Source organism: Oncorhynchus keta, unplaced genomic scaffold (assembly GCF_023373465.1).
Source record: "Oncorhynchus keta strain PuntledgeMale-10-30-2019 unplaced genomic scaffold, Oket_V2 Un_contig_550_pilon_pilon, whole genome shotgun sequence".
Classification (NCBI taxonomy): domain Eukaryota; kingdom Metazoa; phylum Chordata; class Actinopteri; order Salmoniformes; family Salmonidae; genus Oncorhynchus; species Oncorhynchus keta.
This window is the reverse complement of record NW_026288334.1, coordinates 102,501-127,500: the sequence shown is the minus strand read 5'-3', so window position 1 is coordinate 127,500 and position 25,000 is coordinate 102,501. Positions and strand designations below refer to the sequence as shown.

Here is a 25,000-nt window from a genome sequence, read left to right as displayed (position 1 = left end):
ACTGGCCTCCTAAGCCATGGATTGTGAGTTCTAGTCTTTTCTTAATTGGCTGAGAGCAGAGTGGCGCAGCGGAAGCGAGCTGGGCCCATAACCCAGAGGTCGATGGATCGAAACCATCCTCTGCTAAACAGTTTCTTTTTAGATTTTAAGTGCAAACTAAAAATTTAAAAAATTTGTTGTTTCATGGGCATGTCTCAGTTCCATTATACATTTTTTTGACCTCTTCCAACAGTTCGTATTGGTCATACTGTTTACACAGTACCCCAGTGGCCTAAGACACTGGCCTCCTAAGCCATGTATTGTGAGTTTTAGTCTTTTTTTAACTGGCTGAGAGCAGAGTGGCGCAGCGGTAGCGTGCTGGGCCCATAACCCAGAGGTCGATGGATCGAAACCATCCTCTGCTAAACAGTTTCTTTTTAGATTTTAAGTGCAAACAAAAAATAACAAAAAATGTGTCGTTTCATGGGCATGTCTCAGTTCCATTATACATTTTTTTTTACCTCTTCCAACAGTTCGTATTGGTCATACTGTTTACAAAGTACCCCAGTGGCCTAAGACACTGGCCTCCTAAGCCATGGATTGTGAGTTCTAGTCTTTTCTTAACTGGCTGAGAGCAGAGTGGCGCAGCGGAAGCGTCCTGGGCCCATAACCCAGAGGTCGATGAATCGAAACCATCCTCTGCTAAACATTTTCTTTTTAGATTTTAAGTTCACACAATTTTTTTTTTTAAATGTGTCGTTTCATGGGCATGTCTCAGTTCCATTATACATTTTTTTGACCTCTTCCAACAGTTCGTATTGGTCATACTGTTTACAAAGTACCCCAGTGGCCTAAGACACTGGCCTCCTAAGCCATGGATTGTGAGTTCTAGTCTTTTCTTAATTGGCTGAGAGCAGAGTGGCGCAGCGGAAGCGTGCTGGGCCCATAACCCAGAGGTCGATGGATCGAAACCATCCTCTGCTAAACAGTTTATTTTTAAAAATGAAACGCAAACAGAAATGAGAAAGGTAAATTTCATTTGCGTCTCTCAGTGCTATCCAGTACACATTGTTTTTCCTACTTCTATCAGTTCGTACTGTTTGCTGAAGGTAAACAGTGCCCCATTGGCCTAATGGATAAGGCACTGGCCACCTAAGCCAGGGATTGAGGGTTCAAGTCCCATCTGGGGTGGGTGGAAGCAGAGTGGCGCTGCGGAAGCGTGCTGGGCCCATAACCCAGAGGTCGATGGATCGAAACAATCCTCTGCTAAAAATTTTCTTTTTAAGTTCACACAAAATATTTATAAAAATGTGTCGTTTCATGGGCATGTCTCAGTTCCATTATACATTTTTTTGACCTCTTCCAACAGTTCGTATTGGTCATACTGTTTACACAGTACCCCAGTGGCCGAAGACACTGGCCTCCTAAGCCATGGATTGTGAGTTCTAGTCTTTTCTTAACTGGCTGAGAGCAGAGTGGCGCAGCGGAAGCGTGCTGGGCCCATAACCCAAAGGTCGATGGATCGAAACCATCCTCTGCTAAACAGTTTCTTTTTAAAAATGAAACGCAAACAGAAATGAGAAAGCTGCATTTCATTTGCGTCTCTCAGTGCTATCCAGTACACATTGTTTTTCCTGCTTCAACGACACATTTTTTACATTTTTTGTTTGCACTTATAATCTAAAAAGAAACTGTTTAGCAGAGGATGTTTTCGATCCATCGACCTCTGGGTTGTGTTCAGTTTTTTGTGTGTTTATAGAACATTCCAATAAAGCCATATACAATTGTATAAATACAGGAGAGAGATTATAAATGCTCTGTTATTATCACCAATATTGCCATGCTTCAACCCATTTTATAGGAAAATAAGGGATATCATTAGACCATTACGTTTCACCCTGAGACTGTTTACCTCAGCACATCTCTGAAAACTTGACACTGTCTCAGGCGTATGAGTGCAGGGCACCACGATTTTATGTGCTTTCTGTGGTTAGAAGGGAATAACTCCAGTTAGTGATGCATGCTGGGAGTGCTGTGTCATGCACATTTAGAGGCCCCCTACTCTCCTTACTCATTCCCTGGTTTCACTGACCCCTATAGTCCTGCCCCTCCCCCACCTCGCCTCATGTCTCTGATTTAAATGAAATGAGATACTCTTTTGTTGACATGTAATGTCATTACTATGCTCAAGTTTGCCTTCTACACGTGAAAATCCATTTGCGAAGTGAGGAATCGATCTGTCCATGCTTGGATTAGAACAATTCAACACACACACCATGTTTCCCTTGAAAGCTTTCTTCACTCGTATGTCATTTCCATGTCAAAGCCTGCATTAACGCCACCTAACTACACCATCTCAGCTCTACAGTTGCACTGCTAAGAGAGCAATAAAGTCATCCACTGAAACAAAGATTGTTTCATTTGTTTTCAGTCTGGCATATAGCTGGCACTGTTCTTTAACCTATCGGAAAATGGGCAACAATAGCACACGAATCAGCTCGGCTTTCAAAAACAGGTTTCATTTGTAAAACTGCTGATGCAAGCACTCAAATTACTATACTTCAAATCAGTAGAGGCTGCTGAGGGGAGGACAGCTCATAATGTCTGGAACGGAGTGAATGGAATGGCATCAAACACCTGGAAACCTCAGTATTCACCCCAAAACACAGGTAGCCCAAATATCAGCAGATGAGATGAATAAAAGGGTATTCATGTAGTTGACCACCCACAGCCGACAACCCCTGTTCTAGGGCTATTAATGGTATTTAGAAGATCAACATTGTATGAAATTAAAAATTAACTTAGCTATGTTCTACTGTGTCGCCATCCATAACCCCTTCACTGTCTCTCTTCCTATTTTGAGGAAGGATGGAGTGGACAAAATAATAGCAACAGATACTTCTAGTTAATGTTTTATTTACACAATGCAGACTAGGGTAAAAACAGGAACACCTGTGACCTAGTAAAAACCGTCTCTTTGGCACACATGTTGTAGTGCTGATGAAACACAGGGAATGAGAGACAATGTCAGAGAACCAGACAGGAAATAGTTGTGGTTATATTGAGTCACAGATAGAGGGAGGGATTGGAAGAAGGGAGGGATTGGAGGATGGGAGGGACAGTAGGAGGGAGGGAAGGAGGCAGAGGCACAGTTTATCCTGTTGTGTCTATGGGACTGAGACTGAGATTGAGTGAGGAGGGCTCTATTTAATCAAACACACATGAGAAATTCAAACGCAGAAAAAGTGCATAGGATGTAATGGCGCAATAGTCTATAAGATCATGATGTTCACTGCATACGTTTTGTTTTCATAACTGGTTACGGGGCACCGGCACACACCTGTACCTATTATGTACACCGTAAACTTGTCTCAATAAAGCCACAAGACTCAGAAACCAGAACAGCTAATTACTCAGAACTTCAGCATCTGGAGGCAAACATGTTAACAATAATAGCCCAGTGTTTTCCCTATACCTAAGCATTCAACCACAAATGGGGAACTCCAACTGTCATCACGTTCAAACAATTTGCTCTTTTTAGTGCGCAAACAAATACAAACAACAAATAAAATATTTACATCCACCAGCACAAATAACTGTCAGGACCTGTGCTAATAAATCAAGTCTATCGGCTATTGTTTAGCAAATGGTGGGTCCCTCACCCGCCTTCACAGACAAATCCTACTGGGTCATGGCTTTATGGGCTGCATGGGCCTGGGAAAGAAACCTTGTTTTGTTCATCTGGATGGTTGCAATACATTTCCAGTAGGCTGCACAAAAACTGAAAGGACTTGATCCCATCACACACGCGCACGTGGAAGCGTAATGGGGATGTTTCAGTACTAGCTTCCTTATATCCTTCCTATATTCATGTTTTAGTAAGGAGTGACTTGAGTACATATCCTGGAGGTCTGCTGTGTGCAAGCAAATAGCCTACAGACACATTTTCTCCATAACTGCCGTCTTCTCATATCATAAATTATATTTACAAAGGTATAGAGAGAGCGAGAGAGAGCATGGTCTCTACATTATTCGCTAACCCTAAAACACCACTTGTGGATCTAACCAGTAGGCTATGGCCTCACACTGGGGACAAAGAAACATGTACATACACATAACTGACATGTAAACTATCTCATACCACCAGAAACCATAAGGACAAGTCCCTGTCATTTTATCACATACAAATTATGTATAGAATCAAATCCGGACATCTGGCAATCCATTGTAAAATACATTTATACAAAAATTAGGGCTACATTTGCTTTAGTTTACTTCACTGACCAATGGATTTTTAATAACAATCACTATTTATTTCCCCTACATTTTGTGTGGGAAGGGCACAAATGAACATTTCTCCAATATCTGGAAAATGAAGATGAGCCACTCAATTCAATGGAACTCTTTGGGTGTGTCCGAACTTGTGGTTTCTTTAATTATTTAATTCTTAACATAAGTATATTGTTTTACTCCGCAAAAGTGCAGTCAGTCAATATGGGGCGTGTTGGGGGAATCACACCGGAAACCCCCCACCGGAAATGTCCGCCAGGCCAAGAGAGCGCACGTGCTGAGCTGAGCGCGAAAACCAACTCTGTTTCGCGCTCAACAACAAACGTGTCAACATGGCCAACTCTGCTGGGATGATGGTGGAAAACGGCAAGAAAACATATAGCAAATTCATTTTAAAATGTTGGACTATCTGTATTATCTTGGGAAGCTTTGCTAAAACAGCAGCAAAGTAGGCTTAAAGTTGTTGGGGTGGACATACTAAAGAGTTAATGTTTGTAGGACTACAACTAGCTAATTTAGGAAGCTATCGTTAGCTAGCTTAGCTAATAACAAACCACCTTCTTTCTTCAGACGTGACAGGGTCCCTTCCATGTATTGCTGTAGAGACACATGGAGGGCCTGACTTCTCTCTAACACAAGCTTTAGAAGACGTCTCACAACAAGGATATGCCCAGATTGTGGCCCTCCGGGAGAAACAACAAGTGCTCAGCTCTCTCCAGGTGAATCTCTCCTTACCTGCTAACTCACTGACCAGTAACATTTTAAAACTCCAGGAACACTGTAATTATTGCTGCTTAAATTAAATATATTTTCCTTGCAACATTAATATCGGAACATTTGTTTTAACACTCAGTGTAAAGCAATGTTGTTTTCATCTGCTACCAGGTCATACTATCAGACATTGAGAAGAAAGGCAAAGAAGCTGAAGTGGAGTTAAAATCCAACGTGAGGCAGATTCTCATCCTGGAGGGTGAGATGGAACACCTGCAGCGACACATGCAAGACCTGGGCTTGCGTTCCGTCACCGTCTACAACGAAAACACAGAGCTCCGACTGCTGATCGAGGAAGAGGAGGACAACTTTAGCCGTGTGCTGGCCGGTTACAACACCTACCGGAACAAGATGGAGGGCCACCGGACAGCCGTCTTTCAAGCAGAGAGCCAGACTGAGGTCTCACAAGGAGCTAGTGGAGAAGAGGGCTCTGGTCAGAGTGCTCACAGAGAGGAGAGAGGAGCTGAGGGCCGACTTGGAGAACCCAGAGGGGAACGCTGTGAAGCAGGCACAGGTCAGAGCAGCTGAGGAACCAGTGTAGATGACAGATTACAGTCATATGGGATATGTAAAAAAAAAAAAAAAAATTGGTCCTGTGATCCCTGTCTTCTCCAATTCGTCTGGTCGCAAGTTGTTATCGTGAATCAATAATAAAACTGCAATCTCTTGACAGAAAGAGTTGGATGACATGAGGGGGCAGATCTCAGACCGGAGGAAGATGGTGACTGAGAGAAGAGAGCTCATCCTGAAGGAGTTTGAGAGTCACACACTGATCAAGAAGCATATCGAGGTACGGTAGTGAATCCCTATTGTCTGATGCTCACTTACCCCCTTTTTCCTCTAATCCAACAGAAAAGAACTCACTCCAGACAGTTAATGTCAGATAAAGACCCACCATGTACAGTATTCATAATAAGAATAACTATTTATCTGGTACCTTTCGAACATGCAGCTCAAAGTGTTGTACATACAAAAAGGAAAGAAATGCAGGACAATGTCAACAAAAATCAAAAAGTACAATATCTGTTTAAAACCCAAATGTGTTGTTCTCAGATCCAGAACAGACGGTACGATGCCATCGTGAAGCGTCTCCACTGCCAACTGATGAAGGCCCAGTCTGGCCACAGGCAGTTGTCTGATGATATCTACCACATGGAGAGAGAGATCCAGGACCTCAAGAGACACCTCGAGTTGCCATAAGTTAGCATTCTGGTTCATAAAACTGTATGTTTTGTTAGTATGACCTAAGGCTAGCAGTTTTCCCTAACCAAGACATACTTCAGGCACTAGTGTAGGTCTGTGCATAACTGTTGCTGTTCATTTTCTTTTTTTTACACTTTTCTCTCTCTTTTTTTTTCAGTGAAAGTAATGAATTGGAAAGCCATTAAACAAAAACATGTCTTTACAGAGAACTCCCTTTCCCTCCCCATTATAAATAACTTGGGTTTCCCCCTGAATTTAGAGGTAAAACTGTGACACTCACTGACCAGCAGAGGGCAATGGTGTCAACCAATTAAGAAATAGCAACTATTCCTGTGTTACTGTATAGAAGACAATAATCACTGTCAGTCACTTTGTAGACAAAACAATATTTATTGGTGTGTTTCTCTCCTGTTTCTCATCATCTTGACAAAAACAACAGATCAGAACAGGAGACAAACTGATAAGATGGAGACGTGAAGGAAACCTTTTATACATTAAACCATGGCAGGGATCGCCTTAGCGTAAATGCTGTACATGATAGAACCAACTACCGGCGGATTACACACTAAGACACGCAACATCAGAGGAACAGAATACTGAGTCATCATCAACAGTTTTAGGGTTAGAGAATAAAGTAGGGACCAAAATTTCCTTTCTCTCCCTCACTCTCTCTCACACATATTAATAATTGATGGTGCTTTTAAACGGAACAAAAATAAGATGAAACAGAGTAGAAACGTGTCAGTGTTCTTGTTTGTTTCCCGACATTAAAGAAGTCTCGGTCCCCAGAGACTCTCTTTCTTTCTCTCTCCTTTGTTTATTTCCCTCTCCACTTCCTTCTCCTCTTCGCTCTGTGGGCTGGGGGTTGCAGCAGTAAATATAGTTGAGTCGTTTCTCTGTCCATCAGAAGGTTTCTGAGTGTCAGATCAGAAGCTGCACTTTGGAATTCTAATTAACTGTCCATTTCAAATATAACCATGACATCATCTGTAGGACCAACTTCAATTAAATTATATGTGATCATGTAAACATAACAGAAACACCATCAGTTTAGTCAGTTCAGTCCAGATTCACAGTGGTCAGGCATGCGTGTGTCCAGCCAAGTACCACCACCCCCATCCATGTCCCTTCAGACACCCAAGGGGTTATAGGGTTAAGTTTAGACAAGGGCTCTTCATCCATTAATTAGCCCAGGGGCTGTAAATGCTTGTCCTGGGGGCCCACAGTGGTTTTTAATCCAGGACTGAAAGAGAGTTTCTCCCTGAGCGTGTGGGAGTTTGAGGGACAGCCAGCCAGGCAGTCCTACAGGCAGTCTTCCAGCAAAGACCCTGGTCTAGGTCTTGCTCCAGTGGAGGGGGGTCACAGCGATGAGAGGAAGCCCAGTAGCAGTGAGGCCAGGCTGGGTATTAGGGCTGGGGCTAGCAGGGACTCTGGGCTCCAGTCTGCAGCTCCATCAGTCAGAAAGGGCTCTGGAGAGTCAAACCCTGAACTGCCTGGAACAGACAGAGAATGACAGCATGACTCAACAGAGAGTGAAAACACTGAAGTCTGAACAGACAGAAAGAAAACAACAGAACAGAGAGGACAGAAAACATCTGAAAGGAGAGATAGGACAGAATAGAACAGAGAGAAAGAGAAGGCCAGAACAATCTGAAAGGAGAGATGGGACAGAATCGAACAGAGAGAAAGAGAAGGCCAGAACCATCTGAAAGCGGAGAAAAATGATAGAAGCATTTGAAAGTAGAGTGAAAGAAATCTAAACAACCAACTGATTGGAGAGAGAGAACAACAGAATGGAGAGACAATTACTAAAATAGACTGAAAATAATAATAAGAACGTGTTGGAGTTCCAGATACATGTCTCTATTCATGTCTCTATTAGGAACTACATTTAAAGGAGAGGAGTCATGTCTCTATTAGGAACTACATTTAAAGGAGAGGAGTCATGTCTCTATTCATGTCTCTATTAGGAACTACATTTAAAGGAGAGGAGTCATGTCTCTATTAGGAACTACATTTAAAGGAGAGGAGTCATGTCTCTATTCATGTCTCTATTAGGAACGACATTTAAAGGAGAGGAGTCATGTCTCTATTAGGAACGACATTTAAAGGAGAGGAGTCATGTCTCTATTCATGTCTCTATTAGGAACGACATTTAAAGGAGAGGAGTCATGTCTCTATTCATGTCTCTATTAGGAACGACATTTAAAGGAGAGGAGTCATGTCTCTATTCATGTCTCTATTAGGAACGACATTTAAAGGAGAGGAGTCATGTCTCTATTCATGTCTCTATTAGGAACGACATTTAAAGGAGAGGAGTCATGTCTCTATTCATGTCTCTATTAGGAACGACATTTAAAGGAGAGGAGTCATGTCTCTATTCATGTCTCTATTAGGAACGACATTTAAAGGAGAGGAGTCATGTCTCTATTCATGTCTCTATTAGGAACGACATTTAAAGGAGAGGAGTCATGTCTCTATTCATGTCTCTATTAGGAACGACATTTAAAGGAGAGGAGTCATGTCTCTATTCATGTCTCTATTAGGAACGACATTTAAAGGAGAGGAGTCATGTCTCTATTCATGTCTCTATTAGGAACGACATTTAAAGGAGAGGAGTCATGTCTCTATTCATGTCTCTATTAGGAACGACATTTAAAGGAGAGGAATCATGTCTCTATTCATGTCTCTATTAGGAACGACATTTAAAGGAGAGGAATCATGTCTCTATTCATGTCTCTATTAGGAACGACATTTAAAGGAGAGGAGTCATGTCTCTATTAGGAACTACATTTAAAGGAGAGGAGTCATGTCTCTATTCATGTCTCTATTAGGAACGACATTTAAAGGAGAGGAGTCATGTCTCTATTCATGTCTCTATTAGGAACGACATTTAAAGGAGAGGAGTCATGTCTCTATTAGGAACGACATTTAAAGGAGAGGAGTCATGTCTCTATTCATGTCTCTATTAGGAACGACATTTAAAGGAGAGGAGTCATGTCTCTATTCATGTCTCTATTAGGAACGACATTTAAAGGAGAGGAGTCATGTCTCTATTCATGTCTCTATTAGGAACGACATTTAAAGGAGAGGAGTCATGTCTCTATTCATGTCTCTATTAGGAACGACATTTAAAGGAGAGGAGTCATGTCTCTATTAGGAACGACATTTAAAGGAGAGGAGTCATGTCTCTATTCATGTCTCTATTAGGAACGACATTTAAAGGAGAGGAGTCATGTCTCTATTCATGTCTCTATTAGGAACGACATTTAAAGGAGAGGAGTCATGTCTCTATTCATGTCTCTATTAGGAACGACATTTAAAGGAGAGGAGTCATGTCTCTATTCATGTCTCTATTAGGAACGACATTTAAAGGAGAGGAGTCATGTCTCTATTCATGTCTCTATTAGGAACGACATTTAAAGGAGAGGAGTCATGTCTCTATTCATGTCTCTATTAGGAACGACATTTAAAGGAGAGGAGTCATGTCTCTATTCATGTCTCTATTAGGAACGACATTTAAAGGAGAGGAGTCATGTCTCTATTCATGTCTCTATTAGGAACGACATTTAAAGGAGAGGAGTCATGTCTCTATTCATGTCTCTATTAGGAACGACATTTAAAGGAGAGGAGTCATGTCTCTATTCATGTCTCTATTAGGAACGACATTTAAAGGAGAGGAGTCATGTCTCTATTCATGTCTCTATTAGGAACGACATTTAAAGGAGAGGAGTCATGTCTCTATTCATGTCTCTATTAGGAACGACATTTAAAGGAGAGGAGTCATGTCTCTATTCATGTCTCTATTAGGAACGACATTTAAAGGAGAGGAGTCATGTCTCTATTCATGTCTCTATTAGGAACTACATTTAAAGGAGAGGAGTCATGTCTCTATTCATGTCTCTATTAGGAACTACATTTAAAGGAGAGGAGTCATGTCTCTATTCATGTCTCTATTAGGAACTACATTTAAAGGAGAGGAGTCATGTCTCTATTCATGTCTCTATTAGGAACGACATTTAAAGGAGAGGAGTCATGTCTCTATTCATGTCTCTATTAGGAACGACATTTAAAGGAGAGGAGTCATGTCTCTATTCATGTCTCTATTAGGAACGACATTTAAAGGAGAGGAGTCATGTCTCTATTCATGTCTCTATTAGGAACGACATTTAAAGGAGAGGAGTCATGTCTCTATTCATGTCTCTATTAGGAACGACATTTAAAGGAGAGGAGTCATGTCTCTATTAGGAACGACATTTAAAGGAGAGGAGTCATGTCTCTATTCATGTCTCTATTAGGAACGACATTTAAAGGAGAGGAGTCATGTCTCTATTCATGTCTCTATTAGGAACGACATTTAAAGGAGAGGAGTCATGTCTCTATTCATGTCTCTATTAGGAACGACATTTAAAGGAGAGGAATCATGTCTCTATTCATGTCTCTATTAGGAACGACATTTAAAGGAGAGGAATCATGTCTCTATTCATGTCTCTATTAGGAACGACATTTAAAGGAGAGGAGTCATGTCTCTATTAGGAACTACATTTAAAGGAGAGGAGTCATGTCTCTATTCATGTCTCTATTAGGAACGACATTTAAAGGAGAGGAGTCATGTCTCTATTCATGTCTCTATTAGGAACGACATTTAAAGGAGAGGAGTCATGTCTCTATTAGGAACGACATTTAAAGGAGAGGAGTCATGTCTCTATTCATGTCTCTATTAGGAACGACATTTAAAGGAGAGGAGTCATGTCTCTATTCATGTCTCTATTAGTCATCTATTCATGTCTCTATTAGGAACGACATTTAAAGGAGAGGAGTCATGTCTCTATTCATGTCTCTATTAGGAACGACATTTAAAGGAGAGGAGTCATGTCTCTATTCATGTCTCTATTAGGAACGACATTTAAAGGAGAGGAGTCATGTCTCTATTCATGTCTCTATTAGGAACGACATTTAAAGGAGAGGAGTCATGTCTCTATTCATGTCTCTATTAGGAACGACATTTAAAGGAGAGGAGTCATGTCTCTATTCATGTCTCTATTAGGAACGACATTTAAAGGAGAGGAGTCATGTCTCTATTCATGTCTCTATTAGGAACGACATTTAAAGGAGAGGAGTCATGTCTCTATTCATGTCTCTATTAGGAACGACATTTAAAGGAGAGGAGTCATGTCTCTATTCATGTCTCTATTAGGAACGACATTTAAAGGAGAGGAGTCATGTCTCTATTCATGTCTCTATTAGGAACGACATTTAAAGGAGAGGAGTCATGTCTCTATTCATGTCTCTATTAGGAACGACATTTAAAGGAGAGGAGTCATGTCTCTATTCATGTCTCTATTAGGAACGACATTTAAAGGAGAGGAGTCATGTCTCTATTCATGTCTCTATTAGGAACGACATTTAAAGGAGAGGAGTCATGTCTCTATTCATGTCTCTATTAGGAACGACATTTAAAGGAGAGGAGTCATGTCTCTATTCATGTCTCTATTAGGAACACATTTAAAGGAGAGGAGTCATGTCTCTATTCATGTCTCTATTAGGAACGACATTTAAAGGAGAGGAGTCATGTCTCTATTCATGTCTCTATTAGGAACGACATTTAAAGGAGAGGAGTCATGTCTCTATTCATGTCTCTATTAGGAACTACATTTAAAGGAGAGGAGTCATGTCTCTATTCATGTCTCTATTAGGAACTACATTTAAAGGAGAGGAGTCATGTCTCTATTCATGTCTCTATTAGGAACGACATTTAAAGGAGAGGAGTCATGTCTCTATTCATGTCTCTATTAGGAACGACATTTAAAGGAGAGGAGTCATGTCTCTATTCATGTCTCTATTAGGAACGACATTTAAAGGAGAGGAGTCATGTCTCTATTCATGTCTCTATTAGGAACGACATTTAAAGGAGAGGAGTCATGTCATTCATGTCTCTATTCATTTAAAGTCTCTATTCAGGAACGACATTTAAAGGAGAGGAGTCATGTCTCTATTCATGTCTCTATTACGACATTTAAAGGAGAGGAGTCATGTCTCTATTCATGTCTCTATTAGGAACGACATTTAAAGGAGAGGAGTCATGTCTCTATTCATGTCTCTATTAGGAACGACATTTAAAGGAGAGGAGTCATGTCTCTATTCATGTCTCTATTAGGAACGACATTTAAAGGAGAGGAGTCATGTCTCTATTCATGTCTCTATTAGGAACGACATTTAAAGGAGAGGAGTCATGTCTCTATTCATGTCTCTATTAGGAACGACATTTAAAGGAGAGGAGTCATGTCTCTATTCATGTCTCTATTAGGAACGACATTTAAAGGAGAGGAGTCATGTCTCTATTCATGTCTCTATTAGGAACGACATTTAAAGGAGAGGAGTCATGTCTCTATTCATGTCTCTATTAGGAACGACATTTAAAGGAGAGGAGTCATGTCTCTATTCATGTCTCTATTAGGAACGACATTTAAAGGAGAGGAGTCATGTCTCTATTCATGTCTCTATTAGGAACGACATTTAAAGGAGAGGAGTCATGTCTCTATTCATGTCTCTATTAGGAACGACATTTAAAGGAGAGGAGTCATGTCTCTATTCATGTCTCTATTAGGAACGACATTTAAAGGAGAGGAGTCATGTCTCTATTCATGTCTCTATTAGGAACGACATTTAAAGGAGAGGAGTCATGTCTCTATTCATGTCTCTATTAGGAACGACATTTAAAGGAGAGGAGTCATGTCTCTATTCATGTCTCTATTAGGAACGACATTTAAAGGAGAGGAGTCATGTCTCTATTCATGTCTCTATTAGGAACGACATTTAAAGGAGAGGAGTAAAGGAGAGGAGTCATGTCTCTATTCATGTCTCTATTAGGAACGACATTTAAAGGAGAGGAGTCATGTCTCTATTCATGTCTCTATTAGGAACGACATTTAAAGGAGAGGAATCATGTCTCTATTCATGTCTCTATTAGGAACGACATTTAAAGGAGAGGAATCATGTCTCTATTCATGTCTCTATTAGGAACGACATTTAAAGGAGAGGAGTCATGTCTCTATTCATGTCTCTATTAGGAACGACATTTAAAGGAGAGGAGTCATGTCTCTATTCATGTCTCTATTAGGAACGACATTTAAAGGAGAGGAGTCATGTCTCTATTCATGTCTCTATTAGGAACGACATTTAAAGGAGAGGAGTCATGTCTCTATTCATGTCTCTATTAGGAACGACATTTAAAGGAGAGGAGTCATGTCTCTATTCATGTCTCTATTAGGAACGACATTTAAAGGAGAGGAGTCATGTCTCTATTCATGTCTCTATTAGGAACGACATTTAAAGGAGGAGAGGAGTCATGTCTCTATTCATGTCTCTATTAGGAACTACATTTAAAGGAGAGGAGTCATGTCTCTATTCATGTCTCTATTAGGAACGACATTTAAAGGAGAGGAGTCATGTCTCTATTCATGTCATGTCTCTATTAGTCTCTATTAGAACGACATTTAAAGGAGAGGAGTCATGTCTCTATTCATGTCTCTATTAGGAACGACATTTAAAGGAGAGGAGTCATGTCTCTATTCATGTCTCTATTAGGAACGACATTTAAAGGAGAGGAGTCATGTCTCTATTCATGTCTCTATTAGGAACGACATTTAAAGGAGAGGAGTCATGTCTCTATTCATGTCTCTATTAGGAACGACATTTAAAGGAGAGGAGTCATGTCTCTATTCATGTCTCTATTAGGAACGACATTTAAAGGAGAGGAGTCATGTCTCTATTCATGTCTCTATTAGGAACGACATTTAAAGGAGAGGAGTCATGTCTCTATTCATGTCTCTATTAGGAACGACATTTAAAGGAGAGGAGTCATGTCTCTATTCATGTCTCTATTAGGAACGACATTTAAAGGAGAGGAGTCATGTCTCTATTCATGTCTCTATTAGGAACGACATTTAAAGGAGAGGAGTCATGTCTCTATTCATGTCTCTATTAGGAACGACATTTAAAGGAGAGGAGTCATGTCTCTATTAGGAACGACATTTAAAGGAGAGGAATCATGTCTCTATTCATGTCTCTATTAGGAACTACATTTAAAGGAGAGGAGTCATGTCTCTATTCATGTCTCTATTAGGAACGACATTTAAAGGAGAGGAGTCATGTCTCTATTCATGTCTCTATTAGGAACGACATTTAAAGGAGAGGAGTCATGTCTCTATTCATGTCTCTATTAGGAACGACATTTAAAGGAGAGGAGTCATGTCTCTATTCATGTCTCTATTAGGAACGACATTTAAAGGAGAGGAGTCATGTCTCTATTCATGTCTCTATTAGGAACGACATTTAAAGGAGAGGAGTCTCTATTCATGTCTCTATTAGGAACGACATTTAAAGGAGAGGAATCATGTCTCTATTCATGTCTCTATTAGGAACTACATTTAAAGGAGAGGAGTCATGTCTCTATTAGGAACTACATTTAAAGGAGAGGAGTCATGTCTCTATTCATGTCTCTATTAGGAACGACATTTAAAGGAGAGGAGTCATGTCTCTATTCATGTCTCTATTAGGAACGACATTTAAAGGAGAGGAGTCATGTCTCTATTCATGTCTCTATTAGGAACGACATTTAAAGGAGAGGAGTCATGTCTCTATTCATGTCTCTATTAGGAACGACATTTAAAGGAGAGGAGTCATGTCTCTATTCATGTCTCTATTAGGAACGACATTTAAAGGAGAGGAGTCATGTCTCTATTCATGTCTCTATTAGGAACGACATTTAAAGGAGAGGAGTCATGTCTCTATTCATGTCTCTATTAGGAACGACATTTAAAGGAGAGGAGTCATGTCTCTATTCATGTCTCTATTAGGAACGACATTTAAAGGAGAGGAGTCATGTCTCTATTCATGTCTCTATTAGGAACGACATTTAAAGGAGAGGAGTCATGTCTCTATTCATGTCTCTATTAGGAACGACATTTAAAGGAGAGGAGTCATGTCTCTATTCATGTCTCTATTAGGAACGACATTTAAAGGAGAGGAGTCATGTCTCTATTCATGTCTCTATTAGGAACGACATTTAAAGGAGAGGAGTCATGTCTCTATTCATGTCTCTATTAGGAACGACATTTAAAGGAGAGGAGTCATGTCTCTATTCATGTCTCTATTAGGAACGACATTTAAAGGAGAGGAGTCATGTCTCTATTCATGTCTCTATTAGGAACGACATTTAAAGGAGAGGAGTCATGTCTCTATTCATGTCTCTATTAGGAACTACATTTAAAGGAGAGGAGTCATGTCTCTATTCATGTCTCTATTAGGAACTACATTTAAAGGAGAGGAGTCATGTCTCTATTCATGTCTCTATTAGGAACTACATTTAAAGGAGAGGAGTCATGTCTCTATTCATGTCTCTATTAGGAACGACATTTAAAGGAGAGGAGTCATGTCTCTATTCATGTCTCTATTAGGAACGACATTTAAAGGAGAGGAGTCATGTCTCTATTCATGTCTCTATTAGGAACGACATTTAAAGGAGAGGAGTCATGTCTCTATTCATGTCTCTATTAGGAACGACATTTAAAGGAGAGGAGTCATGTCTCTATTCATGTCTCTATTAGGAACGACATTTAAAGGAGAGGAGTCATGTCTCTATTAGGAACGACATTTAAAGGAGAGGAGTCATGTCTCTATTCATGTCTCTATTAGGAACGACATTTAAAGGAGAGGAGTCATGTCTCTATTCATGTCTCTATTAGGAACGACATTTAAAGGAGAGGAGTCATGTCTCTATTCATGTCTCTATTAGGAACGACATTTAAAGGAGAGGAATCATGTCTCTATTCATGTCTCTATTAGGAACGACATTTAAAGGAGAGGAATCATGTCTCTATTCATGTCTCTATTAGGAACGACATTTAAAGGAGAGGAGTCATGTCTCTATTAGGAACTACATTTAAAGGAGAGGAGTCATGTCTCTATTCATGTCTCTATTAGGAACGACATTTAAAGGAGAGGAGTCATGTCTCTATTCATGTCTCTATTAGGAACGACATTTAAAGGAGAGGAGTCATGTCTCTATTAGGAACGACATTTAAAGGAGAGGAGTCATGTCTCTATTCATGTCTCTATTAGGAACGACATTTAAAGGAGAGGAGTCATGTCTCTATTCATGTCTCTATTAGGAACGACATTTAAAGGAGAGGAGTCATGTCTCTATTCATGTCTCTATTAGGAACGACATTTAAAGGAGAGGAGTCATGTCTCTATTCATGTCTCTATTAGGAACGACATTTAAAGGAGAGGAGTCATGTCTCTATTAGGAACGACATTTAAAGGAGAGGAGTCATGTCTCTATTCATGTCTCTATTAGGAACGACATTTAAAGGAGAGGAGTCATGTCTCTATTCATGTCTCTATTAGGAACGACATTTAAAGGAGAGGAGTCATGTCTCTATTCATGTCTCTATTAGGAACGACATTTAAAGGAGAGGAGTCATGTCTCTATTCATGTCTCTATTAGGAACGACATTTAAAGGAGAGGAGTCATGTCTCTATTCATGTCTCTATTAGGAACGACATTTAAAGGAGAGGAGTCATGTCTCTATTCATGTCTCTATTAGGAACGACATTTAAAGGAGAGGAGTCATGTCTCTATTCATGTCTCTATTAGGAACGACATTTAAAGGAGAGGAGTCATGTCTCTATTCATGTCTCTATTAGGAACGACATTTAAAGGAGAGGAGTCATGTCTCTATTCATGTCTCTATTAGGAACGACATTTAAAGGAGAGGAGTCATGTCTCTATTCATGTCTCTATTAGGAACGACATTTAAAGGAGAGGAGTCATGTCTCTATTCATGTCTCTATTAGGAACGACATTTAAAGGAGAGGAGTCATGTCTCTATTCATGTCTCTATTAGGAACGACATTTAAAGGAGAGGAGTCATGTCTCTATTCATGTCTCTATTAGGAACGACATTTAAAGGAGAGGAGTCATGTCTCTATTCATGTCTCTATTAGGAACTACATTTAAAGGAGAGGAGTCATGTCTCTATTCATGTCTCTATTAGGAACTACATTTAAAGGAGAGGAGTCATGTCTCTATTCATGTCTCTATTAGGAACTACATTTAAAGGAGAGGAGTCATGTCTCTATTCATGTCTCTATTAGGAACGACATTTAAAGGAGAGGAGTCATGTCTCTATTCATGTCTCTATTAGGAACGACATTTAAAGGAGAGGAGTCATGTCTCTATTCATGTCTCTATTAGGAACGACATTTAAAGGAGAGGAGTCATGTCTCTATTCATGTCTCTATTAGGAACGACATTTAAAGGAGAGGAGTCATGTCTCTATTCATGTCTCTATTAGGAACGACATTTAAAGGAGAGGAGTCATGTCTCTATTAGGAACGACATTTAAAGGAGAGGAGTCATGTCTCTATTCATGTCTCTATTAGGAACGACATTTAAAGGAGAGGAGTCATGTCTCTATTCATGTCTCTATTAGGAACGACATTTAAAGGAGAGGAGTCATGTCTCTATTCATGTCTCTATTAGGAACGACATTTAAAGGAGAGGAGTCATGTCTCTATTCATGTCTCTATTAGGAACGACATTTAAAGGAGAGGAGTCATGTCTCTATTCATGTCTCTATTAGGAACGACATTTAAAGGAGAGGAGTCATGTCTCTATTCATGTCTCTATTAGGAACGACATTTAAAGGAGAGGAGTCATGTCTCTATTCATGTCTCTATTAGGAACGACATTTAAAGGAGAGGAGTCATGTCTCTATTCATGTCTCTATTAGGAACGACATTTAAAGGAGAGGAGTCATGTCTCTATTCATGTCTCTATTAGGAACGACATTTAAAGGAGAGGAGTCATGTCTCTATTCATGTCTCTATTAGGAACGACATTTAAAGGAGAGGAGTCATGTCTCTATTCATGTCTCTATTAGGAACGACATTTAAAGGAGAGGAGTCATGTCTCTATTCATGTCTCTATTAGGAACGACATTTAAAGGAGAGGAGTCATGTCTCTATTCATGTCTCTATTAGGAACGACATTTAAAGGAGAGGAGTCATGTCTCTATTCATGTCTCTATTAGGAACGACATTTAAAGGAGAGGAGTCATGTCTCTATTCATGTCTCTATTAGGAACGACATTTAAAGGAGAGGAGTCATGTCTCTATTCATGTCTCTATTAGGAACGACATTTAAAGGAGAGGAGTCATGTCTCTATTCATGTCTCTATTAGGAACGACATTTAAAGGAGAGGAGTCATGTCTCTATTCATGTCTCTATTAGGAACGACATTTAAAGGAGAGGAATCATGTCTCTATTCATGTCTCTATTAGGAACGACATTTAAAGGAGAGGAATCATGTCTCTATTCATGTCTCTATTAGGAACGACATTTAAAGGAGAGGAGTCATGTCTCTATTCATGTCTCTATTAGGAACGACATTTAAAGGAGAGGAGTCATGTCTCTATTCATGTCTCTATTAGGAACGACATTTAAAGGAGAGGAGTCATGTCTCTATTCATGTCTCTATTAGGAACGACATTTAAAGGAGAGGAGTCATGTCTCTATTCATGTCTCTATTAGGAACGACATTTAAAGGAGAGGAGTCATGTCTCTATTCATGTCTCTATTAGGAACGACATTTAAAGGAGAGGAGTCATGTCTCTATTCATGTCTCTATTAGGAACGACATTTAAAGGAGAGGAGTCATGTCTCTATTCATGTCTCTATTAGGAACTACATTTAAAGGAGAGGAGTCATGTCTCTATTCATGTCTCTATTAGGAACGACATTTAAAGGAGAGGAGTCATGTCTCTATTCATGTCTCTATTAGGAACGACATTTAAAGGAGAGGAGTCATGTCTCTATTCATGTCTCTATTAGGAACGACATTTAAAGGAGAGGAGTCATGTCTCTATTCATGTCTCTATTAGGAACGACATTTAAAGGAGAGGAGTCATGTCTCTATTCATGTCTCTATTAGGAACGACATTTAAAGGAGAGGAGTCATGTCTCTATTCATGTCTCTATTAGGAACGACATTTAAAGGAGAGGAGTCATGTCTCTATTCATGTCTCTATTAGGAACGACATTTAAAGGAGAGGAGTCATGTCTCTATTCATGTCTCTATTAGGAACGACATTTAAAGGAGAGGAGTCATGTCTCTATTCATGTCTCTATTAGGAACGACATTTAAAGGAGAGGAGTCATGTCTCTATTCATGTCTCTATTAGGAACGACATTTAAAGGAGAGGAGTCATGTCTCTATTCATGTCTCTATTAGGAACGACATTTAAAGGAGAGGAGTCATGTCTCTATTCATGTCTCTATTAGGAACGACATTTAAAGGAGAGGAGTCATGTCTCTATTAGGAACGACATTTAAAGGAGAGGAATCATGTCTCTATTCATGTCTCTATTAGGAACTACATTTAAAGGAGAGGAGTCATGTCTCTATTCATGTCTCTATTAGGAACGACATTTAAAGGAGAGGAGTCATGTCTCTATTCATGTCTCTATTAGGAACGACATTTAAAGGAGAGGAGTCATGTCTCTATTCATGTCTCTATTAGGAACGACATTTAAAGGAGAGGAGTCATGTCTCTATTCATGTCTCTATTAGGAACGACATTTAAAGGAGAGGAGTCATGTCTCTATTCATGTCTCTATTAGGAACGACATTTAAAGGAGAGGAATCATGTCTCTATTCATGTCTCTATTAGGAACGACATTTAAAGGAGAGGAGTCATGTCTCTATTCATGTCTCTATTAGGAACGACATTTAAAGGAGAGGAGTCATGTCTCTATTCATGTCTCTATTAGGAACGACATTTAAAGGAGAGGAGTCATGTCTCTATTCATGTCTCTATTAGGAACGACATTTAAAGGAGAGGAGTCATGTCTCTATTCATGTCTCTATTAGGAACGACATTTAAAGGAGAGGAGTCATGTCTCTATTCATGTCTCTATTAGGAACGACATTTAAAGGAGAGGAGTCATGTCTCTATTCATGTCTCTATTAGGAACGACATTTAAAGGAGAGGAGTCATGTCTCTATTCATGTCTCTATTAGGAACGACATTTAAAGGAGAGGAGTCATGTCTCTATTCATGTCTCTATTAGGAACGACATTTAAAGGAGAGGAGTCATGTCTCTATTCATGTCTCTATTAGGAACGACATTTAAAGGAGAGGAGTCATGTCTCTATTCATGTCTCTATTAGGAACGACATTTAAAGGAGAGGAGTCATGTCTCTATTCATGTCTCTATTAGGAACGACATTTAAAGGAGAGGAGTCATGTCTCTATTCATGTCTCTATTAGGAACGACATTTAAAGGAGAGGAATCATGTCTCTATTCATGTCTCTATTAGGAACGACATTTAAAGGAGAGGAATCATGTCTCTATTCATGTCTCTATTAGGAACGACATTTAAAGGAGAGGAGTCATGTCTCTATTCATGTCTCTATTAGGAACGACATTTAAAGGAGAGGAGTCATGTCTCTATTCATGTCTCTATTAGGAACGACATTTAAAGGAGAGGAGTCATGTCTCTATTCATGTCTCTATTAGGAACGACATTTAAAGGAGAGGAGTCATGTCTCTATTCATGTCTCTATTAGGAACGACATTTAAAGGAGAGGAGTCATGTCTCTATTCATGTCTCTATTAGGAACGACATTTAAAGGAGAGGAGTCATGTCTCTATTCATGTCTCTATTAGGAACGACATTTAAAGGAGAGGAGTCATGTCTCTATTCATGTCTCTATTAGGAACTACATTTAAAGGAGAGGAGTCATGTCTCTATTCATGTCTCTATTAGGAACGACATTTAAAGGGAGGAGTCATGGAGTCATGTCTCTATTCATGTCTCTATTAGGAACGACATTTAAAGGAGAGGAGTCATGTCTCTATTCATGTCTCTATTAGGAACGACATTTAAAGGAGAGGAGTCATGTCTCTATTCATGTCTCTATTAGGAACGACATTTAAAGGAGAGGAGTCATGTCTCTATTCATGTCTCTATTAGGAACGACATTTAAAGGAGAGGAGTCATGTCTCTATTCATGTCTCTATTAGGAACGACATTTAAAGGAGAGGAGTCATGTCTCTATTCATGTCTCTATTAGGAACGACATTTAAAGGAGAGGAGTCATGTCTCTATTCATGTCTCTATTAGGAACGACATTTAAAGGAGAGGAGTCATGTCTCTATTCATGTCTCTATTAGGAACGACATTTAAAGGAGAGGAGTCATGTCTCTATTCATGTCTCTATTAGGAACGACATTTAAAGGAGAGGAGTCATGTCTCTATTCATGTCTCTATTAGGAACGACATTTAAAGGAGAGGAGTCATGTCTCTATTCATGTCTCTATTAGGAACGACATTTAAAGGAGAGGAGTCATGTCTCTATTAGGAACGACATTTAAAGGAGAGGAATCATGTCTCTATTCATGTCTCTATTAGGAACTACATTTAAAGGAGAGGAGTCATGTCTCTATTCATGTCTCTATTAGGAACGACATTTAAAGGAGAGGAGTCATGTCTCTATTCATGTCTCTATTAGGAACGACATTTAAAGGAGAGGAGTCATGTCTCTATTCATGTCTCTATTAGGAACGACATTTAAAGGAGAGGAGTCATGTCTCTATTCATGTCTCTATTAGGAACGACATTTAAAGGAGAGGAGTCATGTCTCTATTCATGTCTCTATTAGGAACGACATTTAAAGGAGAGGAGTCATGTCTCTATTAGGAACGACATTTAAAGGAGAGGAATCATGTCTCTATTCATGTCTCTATTAGGAACTACATTTAAAGGAGAGGAGTCATGTCTCTATTAGGAACGACATTTAAAGGAGAGGAGTCATGTCTCTATTCATGTCTCTATTAGGAACGACATTTAAAGGAGAGGAGTCATGTCTCTATTAGGAACGACATTTAAAGGAGAGGAGTCATGTCTCTATTCATGTCTCTATTAGGAACGACATTTAAAGGAGAGGAGTCATGTCTCTATTCATGTCTCTATTAGGAACGACATTTAAAGGAGAGGAGTCATGTCTCTATTCATGTCTCTATTAGGAACGACATTTAAAGGAGAGGAGTCATGTCTCTATTCATGTCTCTATTAGGAACGACATTTAAAGGAGAGGAATCATGTCTCTATTCATGTCTCTATTAGGAACGACATTTAAAGGAGAGGAGTCATGTCTCTATTCATGTCTCTATTAGGAACGACATTTAAAGGAGAGGAGTCATGTCTCTATTCATGTCTCTATTAGGAACGACATTTAAAGGAGAGGAGTCATGTCTCTATTCATGTCTCTATTAGGAACGACATTTAAAGGAGAGGAGTCATGTCTCTATTCATGTCTCTATTAGGAACGACATTTAAAGGAGAGGAGTCATGTCTCTATTCATGTCTCTATTAGGAACGACATTTAAAGGAGAGGAGTCATGTCTCTATTCATGTCTCTATTAGGAACGACATTTAAAGGAGAGGAGTCATGTCTCTATTCATGTCTCTATTAGGAACGACATTTAAAGGAGAGGAGTCATGTCTCTATTCATGTCTCTATTAGGAACGACATTTAAAGGAGAGGAGTCATGTCTCTATTCATGTCTCTATTAGGAACGACATTTAAAGGAGAGGAGTCATGTCTCTATTAGGAACTACATTTAAAGGAGAGGAGTCATGTCTCTATTAGGAACGACATTTAAAGGAGAGGAATCATGTCTCTATTAGGAACGACATTTAAAGGAGAGGAGTCATGTCTCTATTAGGAACTACATTTAAAGGAGAGGAGTCATGTCTCTATTCATGTCTCTATTAGGAACGACATTTAAAGGAGAGGAGTCATGTCTCTATTAGGAACGACATTGAAAGGAGAGGAGTCATGTCTCTATTCATGTCTCTATTAGGAACGACATTTAAAGGAGAGGAGTCATGTCTCTATTAGGAACGACATTTAAAGGAGAGGAGTCATGTCTCTATTAGGAACTACATTTAAAGGAGAGGAGTCATGTCTCTATTAGGAACGACATTTAAAGGAGAGGAATCATGTCTCTATTAGGAACGACATTTAAAGGAGAGGAGTCATGTCTCTATTCATGTCTCTATTAGGAACGACATTTAAAGGAGAGGAATCATGTCTCTATTAGGAACTACATTTAAAGGAGAGGAGTCATGTCTCTATTCATGTCTCTATTAGGAACGACATTTAAAGGAGAGGAGTCATGTCTCTATTCATGTCTCTATTAGGAACGACATTTAAAGGAGAGGAGTCATGTCTCTATTAGGAACTACATTTAAAGGAGAGGAGTCATGTCTCTATTCATGTCTCTATTAGGAACGACATTTAAAGGAGAGGAATCATGTCTCTATTAGGAACTACATTTAAAGGAGAGGAGTCATGTCTCTATTAGGAACGACATTTAAAGGAGAGGAGTCATGTCTATTAGGAACTACATTTAAAGGAGAGGAGTCATGTCTCTATTAGGAACGACATTTAAAGGAGAGGAGTCATGTCTCTATTCATGTCTCTATTAGGAACGACATTTAAAGGAGAGGAATCATGTCTCTATTAGGAACTACATTTAAAGGAGAGGAGTCATGTCTCTATTAGGAACTACATTTAAAGGAGAGGAGTCATGTCTCTATTAGGAACAACATTTAAAGGAGAGGAGTCATGTCTCTATTAGGAACTACATTTAAAGGAGAGGAGTCATGTCTCTATTCATGTCTCTATTAGGAACGACATTTAAAGGAGAGGAATCATGTCTCTATTAGGAACTACATTTAAAGGAGAGGAGTCATGTCTCTATTAGGAACTACATTTAAAGGAGAGGAGTCATGTCTCTATTAGGAACGACATTTAAAGGAGAGGAATCATGTCTCTATTAGGAACTACATTTAAAGGAGAGGAGTCATGTCTCTATTCATGTCTCTATTAGGAACGACATTTAAAGGAGAGGAATCATGTCTCTATTAGGAACTACATTTAAAGGAGAGGAGTCATGTCTCTATTCATGTCTCTATTAGGAACGACATTTAAAGGAGAGGAATCATGTCTCTATTAGGAACTACATTTAAAGGAGAGGAGTCATGTCTCTATTAGGAACTACATTTAAAGGAGAGGAGTCATGTCTCTATTCATGTCTCTATTAGGAACGACATTTAAAGGAGAGGAATCATGTCTCTATTAGGAACTACATTTAAAGGAGAGGAGTCATGTCTCTATTAGGAACTACATTTAAAGGAGAGGAGTCATGTCTCTATTCATGTCTCTATTAGGAACGACATTTAAAGGAGAGGAATCATGTCTCTATTAGGAACTACATTTAAAGGAGAGGAGTCATGTCTCTATTCATGTCTCTATTAGGAACGACATTTAAAGGAGAGGAATCATGTCTCTATTAGGAACTACATTTAAAGGAGAGGAGTCATGTCTCTATTCATGTCTCTATTAGGAACGACATTTAAAGGAGAGGAATCATGTCTCTATTAGGAACTACATTTAAAGGAGAGGAGTCATGTCTCTATTCATGTCTCTATTAGGAACGACATTTAAAGGAGAGGAATCATGTCTCTATTAGGAACTACATTTAAAGGAGAGGAGTCATGTCTCTATTAGGAACTACATTTAAAGGAGAGGAATCATGTCTCTATTCATGTCTCTATTAGAACGACATTTAAAGGAGAGGAATCATGTCTCTATTAGGAACTACATTTAAAGGAGAGGAG

General features: G+C 39.3%; 1 protein-coding gene and 1 pseudogene across 1 annotated transcript; one reads left to right on the top strand and one right to left on the bottom strand.

The window, feature by feature from the left end:
* Nucleotides 1–5,715: 5,715 nt before the first annotated feature.
* On the top strand, nucleotides 5,716–6,445 carry LOC127925372 (coiled-coil domain-containing protein 122-like). The gene is made up of 2 exons (XM_052510261.1): nucleotides 5,716–5,830; nucleotides 6,094–6,445. The coding sequence occupies exons 1-2, from the start codon at nucleotides 5,729–5,731 to the stop codon at nucleotides 6,238–6,240; spliced, it is 249 nt and encodes an 82-aa protein (XP_052366221.1). The 5' UTR covers nucleotides 5,716–5,728; the 3' UTR covers nucleotides 6,241–6,445.
* Nucleotides 6,446–7,563: 1,118 nt separating this feature from the next.
* The window catches only part of LOC127925373 (ephrin-A2-like), a 21,953-nt pseudogene continuing 4,516 nt past the window's right edge, over nucleotides 7,564–25,000 (bottom strand).

Coding starts and splice junctions, on each gene's coding strand:
- LOC127925372 (XM_052510261.1), top strand. CDS start 5,729: ATGAGGGGGCAGATCTCAGACCGGAGGAAGATGGTGACTGAGAGAAGA. Junction 5,831..6,093: donor TGATCAAGAAGCATATCGAG/GTACGGTAGTGA, acceptor TGTTGTTCTCAG/ATCCAGAACAGACGGTACGA.